The sequence below is a fragment of the Diabrotica undecimpunctata genome, chromosome 9 (assembly GCF_040954645.1).
Source record: "Diabrotica undecimpunctata isolate CICGRU chromosome 9, icDiaUnde3, whole genome shotgun sequence".
NCBI classification, from domain to species: domain Eukaryota; kingdom Metazoa; phylum Arthropoda; class Insecta; order Coleoptera; family Chrysomelidae; genus Diabrotica; species Diabrotica undecimpunctata.
The window spans coordinates 81321204-81333710 of NC_092811.1; the positions used below are offsets into that span (position 1 = coordinate 81321204).

A 12507-nucleotide genomic window follows, 5' to 3' on the forward strand; every position below is an offset into this window, starting at 1 on the left:
ATTCTCATTACCTTGTATGAAGTTATGTATATGCTTTAAGAATGGCGGCAAATTTTTCATGAAAAATTCACAATGAACAATTCTCCGTAGAATACTTCTTACACCCTCGTCATATGTGAATATTCTAGAATTTGATTGACACACTCGTTTTTTACGTTTTTTTGGCGATTTCAACGTTCCACTCTGTTCTTTTTCTTTTTTGAAATTGTAAATACTTCTTTCGCTAACACCAGTCATCAACGAAGTACGTCTTACAGCAGCACTTACATTAAGTTGTTCCGTATTTTGTAAAAAACACAACACATTTAACACTACGAGTTTAGCGCAACCGTTAAATAATTCACCGGATTTAAACTTATGGGACTCCATGCTCTCTATTGAAACTCGGACTAAATTTTGAAGTGTAGTTTCGTTTTCCAAAAGCACTTTCACCTCCTACCCATCCTTAGGATGGGAAGGGGGTGAAATAGGAAAAGCTTGGAGTTTATCAAATACTAATAATTATGACAAACAAGTTTATGGTCATATTTAGGTGATTATGTTAATGATGGTAATTTGTAGCAGAAGTTTTACAAAAGAAATGAAGACCTATTTATAGAAACAACATAACTGTATTTTTAATATTTTACATACAATAGAAAAAATCTAATTTCTATGAAAGAATTGGAAATTTGAATATTATATATAATATCTATAAATAATATCATTTTCAAGTTTCCAAATTCTTTCCTAGAAATTATATAGGTTTTTATATACCTTTACCTTTTTATTCTACTGTATACGTATACATGATATAAAATATTTTACTCGTACTGTCGGCAGATGCATTTTATCCAAGTCGGTCCTGTGAGACAATGAGCAATCAACAGCTGGAGAAAACCGACAACCCTGCGCGTTTATTCTCCATAAGAAAAGCATTGCCGTATCTTACCCGTACTGCACTCTCAGTGTGACATTTTCTATAGTGAAATAGTTTCTATTATATATTAGTCTCAAACTGATTTATATTACTATACAACTTTTAAACAAAAAATGTTTTTTTTTCATTGTTACTTGTGTTGCGTTACTGTTTTATGGCGGACAGTTAATAACTGGAACTGCAAATTTTAAATATAAAATTTCGAAAAGGATTTCAAAATAGTTATGTACCCTTACGTAATACTTTACCAGAAAAATTAAAAAATCTTAAAAAAGAACAGAAAGTTATAAACTATAATATAGAAAAGTAAAAAAAACAAAAAAAATCAAGGTTTAGTAAAATCTCATGACTATATTCGGAAATTTACTGTGTGCTAATTTTAAAAACGTAGTTTTTACCAGAACATACTCATCGGATACTACATCTCCGAATCTGGCTTCATCGTAAATAAAAAGGTTAAACAACTCGTACGAGACTTTCGTGCTATGAACCCTAGAATGTGCATCCTGAGACTAAGGGGAACATATTTTATTTACAGCATCTTAAATTTGCATGCCCCTCTAGAGGAAAATGAAGACGATGTCAAAGAAAAATTCTATGAAGTAATGAAAAAAAAATAGAAGCTGCATGCCCAAAGGATAACATTAAAATTATTTATGGTGATCTCAACGCAAAAATAGGAAAAGAGCTACAATACCTACCAACTATAGGTAAGCACAGCCTTAATGAGGTATCCAATGACAATGGCATCAGACTAATAAATCTAGCAACTTCCCTAAACATGGTCATTGCCAGCACATGCTTCCAGCGAAAAAATATTCATAAGGGAACGTGGAAATCTCCAGATGGGGTTACAGTAAACATGATCGATCATGTTATTATTGACTCAAGACATCACTCAGACGTAATAAACGTATGCAGCAGAAGAGAGGCAAATGCAGACTCGGATCACTATCTAGTGGAAAGTAGAATAAGAGCCAGAATCTCAAACATTAAAAAAGAAAAGGGATCCAAAATTGAAAAATATGACAGCAAAAAGGCAAAATACAAAGAATATATAAAAGGAAGGCTAGAAAACAGACAAAAGCACGAGGATATAAACAGAGAATGGGAAGCGTGTAAAAACATTATACAAGACGCAGAATTCTTCAAAGAAAAGTTTGAAAAAAACGAAGATCCACTATATGATGGAATTATACTGGATCAAACTTACCAGAGAAACAACCCCCCCTTCAGTGGCTAAAATGCAAGAAGCAGTTTCCAGACTGAAAAACAACAAGTCACCTGGATTAGACAATATCAGCGCAGAATTAATAAAGGAAGGTGGAGACTCCCTATTGAATGCGATATACGAACTAATAGTGAACATATGGAATAATAAACAACTGCCACAAGACTGGAATACTGAAGTAATTATTCCACTACATAAAAAGGGAGATCAGCTTCAATGTAAAAACTACCGGGCAATAACGCTACTGACTGGCATATAAAATACTGTCAAATATTGTGTACGACCGATTGAGACCATATGTGGAACAAATAGTTGGGGGATATCAATGTGGTTTCCGCAGGCAGAAGTCCACAATAGATCAGATCTTCGTCTTGAGGCAAATCTTGGAAAAGACTAGTGAATTTAATATAGACACACATCATCTTTTCATTGTCTTTGAAAGTGCCTATGATAGCATCCATCGAGAATTTCTAATCCATGCACTTAAAGAGTTAATATTCCAACTCAACTCATTGATATCATAAAAGAAACACTTAAAGTACAAAGCAAAATTTGAATTCAAAACGAACTAACAGATACAATTCATGTGAAAACGGGCCTACGGCAGGGAGATGCCCTATCCTGTATTCTATTCAACATCACATTAGAGAAAATAATTAGGGAGTTAAAAGTCAACACCAGATTAACAATAATAACAAAAAGTGTACAAATATTGGCATTTGCAGATGATGTTGATATCATAGCTAGAAGAGAAAGAGAGATGATAGAAGCATTTAATGCGATAGAAAGAGAGGCACAAAACAGTGGCCTATACATTAATGAAATAAAAACCAAATACATGAAGGCCAGTAAATCGACAGGAAAGAAACCTACAGAATCTGACAATAGGAGACTATAACATCGAAAGAGTGAAAAATTTTACATACCTAGGTTCAATAGTTACCGCAGATAACAATGTCAGGGAAGAAGTTAAAAGAAGAATACATATCGTTAATAAAACATATAATGGACTAATTAAACATCTAAGATCTAACAACATCACAAGAAAAACCAAATGCAAAATATACAAGACGCTGATAAAACCGGTCCTTGTATATGGATCAGAGACATGGGCACTGTCGAAAAGCGATGAAACCCTATTAGGCACATTTGTACGAAAAATCCTTAGACACATATATAAGGGGGTAAAGGAAAATGACATATGGCGCAGAAGATATAACTTTGAACTATACACAGCATACAATGAACCCAAGATCATAACATCCATAAAGATCGGACGTCTGCGCTGGATGGGCCATGTTGAACGAATGTTGGAGACTGAAACACCAAAACATATTATGAGGCAAACACCAGTAGGAAGAAGGTCAAAGGGAAGACGCAAACTTAGATACATGAAACAAGTGGAACAAGATCTGAAAACACTTAAGATTACCAACTTAAAAAACAAAGCAAGGAACAGAACAGAATGGCGGAAAATCCTAGAACAAGCCAGGACCCAGAAAGGGTTGTCGAGCTACTGATGATGATAGTGACATCTCCGGATCTAGTCAAACGATTTTAATAACCCTTAATGCATTTTATTCGTCTTGGTTTTCTCTATGATAGTTTTCAACAATAATCTAACCAAGATAAATAATAATAAAATTTTTTTAACAATCATTTCAAATGTCCGTTATTGTGTTTCTTTTTTAGAACTTTTAATGTTTCTGGTGCACTATCACGTAAGGGCACTTCCTTTTTAAAACACTTGTTAAATTTTATATTTAAGATTTGATATTTTACATATTAACTGTAAAAAAGATTTTTGTAATCTTCAATAGTTGTATAATAATATAAAAAAAGTTTGATTGCCATATATAATAAATAAGATACAAAAAAAATTGTTGAAAATGTGCCATGTTTAGCGTTCGTAGACAGTACTAGTCCCTTAAGTGATTTTCGTTAATTATTTTTTGTATTGTTCGGAAAAACAAAAAAGTATGAAGTGTATGTTTAATGTAGTTTGCTTTAACTAGGTACAGAACAAAACGATACATATTAATTTATTGATATTACATTTTAAATCTAGGAACAAAAAGTAGATCACGATGGATATCCCTTGGAGCAATATCAAGTACGAACGAAGGACCACTACTATCTAACCATCTTTAGAATACCATATGGTAAAAGTTCAACTAACAGTACGAACCGAAGCCCAGTTTTATTGATACATGGCATGAGTGCAAGCATAGATATGTTTCTGCTCCAAGGCCCAGGAAAAGCATTAGCCTACGTACTGGCAGATAGTGGTTACGATGTCTGGCTATTAAACGGAAGGGGATGTTGGAAATCTCAAAGACATAAGTTCTACAATATAAACAAACATCGACAGTATTGGAAATTCTCGTAAGTAAAGTAGAAAAATGTTTTTTTATTATTTTGTTATCTGTTTTCCAAAAGTCTATTTGTTTCTAGTCTTTTTCATGTTTTGTTATTGTTTATTTACAAATAGTTGTCACTCAAAGTATTTAAATATATATATTGTTATGGATCAGTTTATCGATCAGAAATAGAATAAAGAGTTTTTTTTATTATTTTAATATACCGCGGGCATATAAGTTAAAATACAACCCTGTACTTATTTGTAATCGTTATAATAAGAAAAGACATTGTTTCCGTGACGGACTAGTTTTTCCTTAAAGGACTAAGTGAATGGTGAAAGGACAATGGAATTCGTGTAATTATATATTTAAGGAAGAAACTTTGTAATTGTATTTTGCGGTGGACATTTTTCGAAAGTAAATAAGAATTAGATTTAGATATGAGATAACAAGAATTTGGAAGCTTATTTCGGTTGAAAAAGGCAAAATTGTTAATGGTTTCTGAAAAGTAATTTGAGTGAAATTAGTTTATTTGTTTTAAATATTATGTTGGAAATTTTCTGAATCGAAAATTAGTGGGAAAGATGAATGCTTATGATTGGTTAAAAAGGAATGATGGGGGATGAGAGAGTTTGAGAAGGTTGTCTGGGGAGATTGAAAAGATTTATGATGTTACCGGCAGACCAGAAGAGAAGGTGTTTTTTCGTGTAGTCAATCGGAGTAGGAGTGTTTTTCGTTTGTTAGTGAAAAAGGTGGAAGCTGAGAGCAGATCAAAACGAGAAGATTAATACCTCTTTTTGAGTCTGTATAGTCCACGAGATCTAATTGAGAAAGAAAGGAGAATTTGTGAATAAAGAGTACCGATCAAAAGAGGCTTGAGCTTGTGTTTTCGGAGGAGTAGTTTGCTAGTATGCGGTTTTGGAGCGATGCTGAGAACGGGAAAGATTTGATGGTAGCCGGACATAATCAATCAAGGAAGGAACTGTGGTTTGATCGAGAGGAGACATCATTGGTGTAAAAAAAATTAAAGGTCAGTCAAATAATTTGAATGAAAGAAAACTTTAAGACATTCTAAAGATAAAATCAAATATAAGCATACGAACTAAGATTCCAAGTTTTAAAGAGTTATTTTTTTGTGAATAAATTATATTTTTTATATGGTAAATTTTTTAGTAGATATTATTATAAAGCAGATCAATAGATAGTTTGTTAATTAAAATTAAATTTAGAGTATAGGAGTTTGTTGGGAAAGATAATTGCCCACAAAAAGTTATTTATTAACATTCACCGTATTGCTTATTGAAATAAATAATAATTTGTGTGCATATTTATGTTGTTTTAATGTTAGTTCCGTTTCCTGTTTTATCCCGATTATGAGCAACTAGGAGATACTAAACCCACTAGAAGAGATATATAAAGTAAACTGATTAAAGTTAAATTAAAAAAGCACCCTGAGAAGTTTAATAGTAATTGAATTGTATGACTCTGCATAAATTAGTAAACTAATTAATTAAATAATTGGATTAATTAAATTAGTCTTAATCAATAATAAGACATCATAAAGCAGATCACAACAACATGGCGAGCCAACGTGGGGCTTAAAAGTATCTCTAGTTGTGAATTTGAAGGATCAGAAACGGAAAACAGGTGATTGAGAGAATTTATTTGCCCGTCGGAAAGAATATGGAAACGTGGACTTTGAAAAAAACATCTATCAACAAACTTGAAGCATTTGAAATGTGGTCATTGAGAAGAATGATGCGCATACCTTGGGTGGATAGAGTTCGAAACGATGACGTCCTTAAGAGAGCCGGCGTGGAAAGAGAACTCTTTGAATTAATTAAAAAACGCAAGATTGGTTACCTTGGGCACATATTGAGAGGAGCAAAATATGAAATACCACAGTTAATCCTACAAGGGAAGATCGAAGGTAGGAGAGGAGCCGGCCGCAAACAATTATCCTGGTTAAGGAATATTAAAGAATGGACAGGAATACACAATACAGGCGAGCTGTGTCACGCCGCCAAGAACAGAATTCTAGTAATGAGATAGTCGCCTACGCACTTTGGTGTATGGCATGTTAAGAAGAAGGAAAGAATTTGATATATTTATTTGAAAATTTATGAAATTATTTGAGTTATTTTATCTAGGTACAATTTTACATTTATTCTATTTTTGATTGATATAATTTTTTGATGAATTTAAAATTTATGTGATAAATTGATAATATTTGGGGGAGAAATATTTGTCGTGTTCTGCAACCTAGAGAGTGTTGTAAAATTTCACATTTGGCGGGGACAAAAAACAGTAACAAAAAGAAACAACATGTCGACCACAAGGAGTCAAAGCAAAACGCAAGAAAGGAAAGAGGATAAGATAGAAGAGGAAACAATTATTGATGAAGGATCGGATAATGAAGGAAATGCGACAATAATGGAGGAAAGAAAAGAAACAGGGATGCTGGAAAAATTATTAGCAATGATGCAAATACAGACACAAACAATGAATGAAACATCAAAGAAAATGGATAGAAATCAACAAGAAACATCACAAACAATGGAAGAAAACCAACAGGAAACAAGGCTAGCAATAGAACTAAATAATAGAAATATAGAGCAGCGTTTGGAAAACTATGAACAAAAATTAGAAGAAAATGATAGAAAAATGGAAAAGCGTTTGGACAAATATGAAAATGAGGTAAAAGTCTGTTTAGAAAAAGTCAGAGAAGAAACAGAGAAGAAACTAGAGATGCAGAGAGAAGAAATAGAAACTAAAATGAAAGATATTAAGACTGTACAGAAAAAGTAATTAGAACAGTTAGAAACAAAATTTGAAATGGCTTTACAAGAAGACAAGAAAGAAATAGAAAAACAAATTGAGGATATCAGAAAACAACGAGAGATGGGAGACAGGAGAGAAGTACTCATCCAAAGTCCGGGTGACATAAAAATACAGTTTGGCGGGGACGTAAAAAAATTACACCCGGTAATTTTCATCAACAATTTAAAAAAGAAATTACGACATATCGGTAATTTCGAAACAGCAAAGGAAACGATAAGGAACCATCTTAAAGATGAGGCAAGTTTATGGTTTGATAGCAAAGAAGAAGAATTACAAAATTGGCAAACATTTGAACAAAAATTTCTGAATTATTTCTGGGGGAAAATACAACAGATAGAGATAAACAAGGAATTACAAAATGGGAGATACCAGGATAGTATGGGTATATCAGAAAAAACATATGCCCTACAACTATACAACAATGCAAGACACTTACATTACAACTATTCGTCCGAACAGCTAGTGGAACTAATAGCCAGACATTTTGAAGATACCTTAGAAGATCACATAACTCTACAAAACTACAAAGATATTGACAGTTTATGTCAATTCTTACAAATACGAGAAGCAAAATTAAGAGAAAGAAAAATGAGGAGAACGCAAGAAAATTACAGACAACGAGAAAATCAAGACTATAGAGATAGAGGACAAAATTTTAGGAGAGAGTACACGAGAAGAGAATTTGTCCCGAGGAGGGAAAACGAAAGTAGAGACAACGGAAGAGTAAACTATGAACAAAGAAATCGGCAATGGAACGAAAACAGATATCGAGAGAACCAGAATAGAAACAATACTCGCACATATCAGGAAAACCGAAATAATAATAGAACGAATGAACCGGAAAATCGCGGAAACCGATACGGGTCCGAGAGACCAAGAGAAAATAGAAGAGCGGTCAACAACACACACATAGAGGAATGTGAGGATGAGAGACAAAGCGACAGAAGTAGAAGCGAACAAGAACAGCAAGCGTCTTTTCACGAAGGCGCTCACTAAAGACAAAGAAACAAACAGGAATTTTTTGTCACCCGAAGGAATTTATTAAATTGGCAGAAAATAAGGACAAAATAAGTGGAGCAAATCTGAAATTTGTAGATGGTTTTATCAACGAGACACCGATTAAAATTATGATTGATACTGGATCGGAAATTACACTGATCAACAGAAAACTAATAGAGGAAGTTAATTTAACGAATTTGATTTACAAAATTCCCAAGGTAAATTTAGTGGGCGCAAATAAACGGACTTTGGCAACGATAAATGAAGGAATACGAATAAAAGTACGATTGGATAAGAAATTTTATGCACTACAATGTGTTGTGATGCCAAACATGTTGCATGATATGATCGTAGGAGTGGATGAGTTGGCAGAAAAACATGTGGTGATAGATTTCAAAAATAACACGATGAAAATCACAGAGGAAAAAGAAGAAGAACAGGACAGTAAGGAAATGGAAAAGGAAAATGAGAAACGGAAAATTGATTTAGATAAAGAACAAACGGTGGAAATGAATTTGGCAATGAAGCAAGGACAGAGAACAAAGAGGAGATTAGCAAAAGAAAGTGAAAAGTGGGTGTCCTCAAAAGAAGAGATGAGCCCAGAAGAAGAAAAAGAAGAAAGATTAACAAAAGAAGACGAAAGAGGTACAATTGAAACAGTGGTATTTGAAGAGGTATGCGAAATGGAGGAGGCAGAATACAAGATAAATATGTGCAAAGAAATTGAGGAAAAAGAAAGAAAATTGATGTGTGGAGAAGAAAAGGAAAAGGAATTGCGTGTAATATTGAGAAAGTATGAAGATTTAATAAATGAAGAAAACAGAGTAGCCAAAAAGATTCATTTGAGGTTAAAGACTTAGGAAATTTTCGATCGAAAACTTATCCGATCCCATATAAATACCGACAGGAGGTGAAAGGAGAAATTAAAAAAATGTTAGAAGATCAAATCATAGAGAGATGTGACTCGCCGTACATCAACCCAATCGTGATTGTGAAAAAAAGCAGTGGAGAATTGAGACTCTGTTTGGATGCCCGGAATATAAATCAACACACGGTATCTCAATATGAATCACCTCTCAACATCGAAGCTATTTTTGGGAGAATTACGGGAATACACATGTTTTCTAAAATTGATTTGAAACATAGTTTTTGGTTAATACCGTTAGCAGAGAGATGTAGAAATTACACCGCTTTCTCAATCGATGGTATTGTTTACCGTTTTAAAGTAGTACCTTTTGGATTACAAAGTGCGTGTGCAGCATTGGTAAGAGCTCTCCATACAATATTAAATAAATATGAAGATTTCATAGTGCACTACATCGACGACTTACTCATTTTTTCACCAGATACATCAAGTCATTTGGAACACATAAAGATTATTTTGGGAGAATTGGACAAGGCCGGATTAAAACTGAATATTGAAAAATGTCAATTTTTTCAAAAAGAAGTGATATATTTGGGATTTAAATTGGACACACAAACAGTTAGTTTAGCCGAGGACCGGGTAAAACTCATAGATGAATACCCAAGACCAACGAATTTAAAAACATTGAGAGGTTTTCTCGCGACGATCAACTATTTTAAAAAACTAATTCCTGATTTAAGCCAAAAGGAAATTCCTCTGATCAAATTATTGAAGAAGGGTGTTAAATGGAATTGGAAAGAAGAACAAGAGAAAGCTTTTCAAATTTTAAAAGAGGAATTCTCGAAAGGAACGAAAATATATCATCCCATGTACAATTTGCCTTTCATACTACGAACTGATGCATCCATACAAAAATTTGCGGGAGTTTTGTCGCAAATACAAAACAATCAAGAAGTGCCGATTTGTTTTATTTCCCGGGTGACAAAAACACACGAAAGAAAATACACTGTGACTGAACTAGAGTTTGCTAGCGTACTTTTCTGCGTAAATAAGTTAAGATTTTATCTGTTGGGAGCAAAATTCACAATCGTATACATAGAGGCATTTTGTTACTACAGGAGTATGACTTTGAGTTTCGATATATAAAAGGAAAAGACAACATTATAGCTGACGCTCTCACAAGGGATGAAGACTCGGGGAAAAAGGAAGTAATTGCTTTTCATGTAGGACTGAACATTTTGACACAAGAGGAAGGTGTATTTTCGTTAAACGAAATTAGAACAAATCAAGAAGACCTGGAAGAAAGAGAAAAAAGAAGAGCGGAGAGTAAAAACGGTATATTTTTCAAACGAATTGATGGAAAGAAACTATACGTGATAACACAGACATTGGCAGAAAGGATCATACAGAAATTACACGAGGACAATGGACATATCGGCAGTAGGAAGGTTTGGCTGGTTTTTCGCGAAAACTATATATGCCGAAAAGATTACCGGATTGCAAAAGAAGTTACCCAAAGATGTGAAACATGTCAAAAATATAAAAGCAGAAATTTCCGAAATGAAAATGTGGCTAAAAATATTGTATCCCACCAAAAATTAGACATTGTAGCAATAGATATGTTAAGTGATCTGATAATGACCACGCAGAGGAACAAACATATTTTGGTGATGGTAGATATTTTTTCGAAATATGTAAAGCTATACACGTGCTGTACGACAAAGGGAGAAGAAATTATGAGAAAAATAGACAATTTTATAGCCACCGTAGGAACACCAAGGAAAATTATTTTAGACAATGCTACGTATTTCCGGAGTGACCGATTCAAGAGACAGTTGCAAGACAGGGGAATAGGGACAAATTTTGTCAGTATCCGACATCCTAAAAGTAATCCGTCAGAACGTTTTATACAAGAGACTACAAAATTCCTCCGCATTGCTGCCATTGGACAATATCGACGATGGGATAGAAAAGTGGCAGAAATCGAAAACTACTTGAACACCACTCCAAGTACAGTGACAAAAGAGATGCCGGAATATGTCATGAAGGGTATTATGCCAGTACGGCCATGGGAAGAACCGGAGCAGAGAGAGTATCAAATAGTATTGGAAACTGTTCGAAGGAGACTGCAGCGCAGTAATGAAAAATATCTCCAAAGGCAAATCCAGAATAGAAAACGAAGACCAGTGACTTTCCAGAAGGGAGAAAAGGTGCTTGTAAGGGCGTTACGAGTATCAAATCTCACGGGGGACGTGTGTACAAAGCTAATGCCTATTTTCGAGGGTCCATACATCATACAAAATGAAAATGGAATAAACAGCTATGTTCTTAGACATGTAGAATCAGAAAAGATACGAGGAGTTTACAATATCCAGGATGTGTACAAATACCATGAATAAGAATAGTATAGATTTTAAGATGGAGTAATAAAAATTTAGGATAGGATAAAATGACTACAAAAGAAAAATTTTGTGTTGAGAGAAAATAATATTTTTTTTTGTTTACACTTAAAAAAAAAGGAATATTTGTATCTCAAAACAAGGCGGGGATTTGTTATGGATCAGTTTATCGATCAGAAATAGAATAAAGAGTTTTTTTATTATTTTAATATACCGCGGGCATATAAGTTAAAATACAACCCTGTACTTATTTGTAATCGTTATAATAAGAAAAGACATTGTTTCCGTGACGGACTAGTTTTTCCTTGAAGGACTAAGTGAATAGTGAAAGGACAATGGAATTCGTGTAATTATATATTTAAGGAAGAAACTTTGTAATTGTATTTTGCGGTGGACATTTTTCGAAAGTAAATAAGAATTTGATTTAGATATGAGATAACAAGAATTTGGAAGCTTATTTCGGTTGAAAAAGGCAAAATTGTTAATGGTTTCTGAAAAGTAATTTGAGTGAAATTAGTTTATTTGTTTTAAATATTATGTTGGAAATTTTCTGAATCGAAAATTAGTCGGAAAGATGAATGCTTATGATTGGTTAAAAAGGAATGATAGGGGATGAGAGAGTTTGAGAAGGTTGTCTGGGGAGATTGAAAAGATTTATGATGTTACCGGCAGACCAGAAGAGAAGGTGTTTTTTCGTGTAGTCAATCGTAGTAGGAGTGTTTTTCGTTTGTTAGTGAAAAAGGTGGAAGCTGAGAGCAGATCAAAATGAGAAGATTAATACCTCTTTTTGAGTCTGTATAGTCCACGAGATCTAATTGAGAAAGAAAGGAGAATTTGTGAATAAAGAGTACCGGTCAAAAGAGGCTTGGGCTTGTATTTTCGGAGGAGTAGTT

At 33.7% G+C, this 12507-nt stretch overlaps 1 protein-coding gene across 2 annotated transcripts in view; it reads left to right on the plus strand.

Moving 5' to 3' along the window:
* LOC140450185 (gastric triacylglycerol lipase-like) overlaps positions 1-12507 on the plus strand; it is a 153402-nt gene that overhangs the window by 17129 nt on the left and 123766 nt on the right. For both annotated transcript variants that reach the window (XM_072543645.1, XM_072543644.1), the window contains one exon: positions 4219-4535. In XM_072543645.1, the coding sequence (XP_072399746.1) occupies positions 4219-4535 (317 nt within the window). The remainder of the gene's footprint in view (positions 1-4218; positions 4536-12507) is intronic.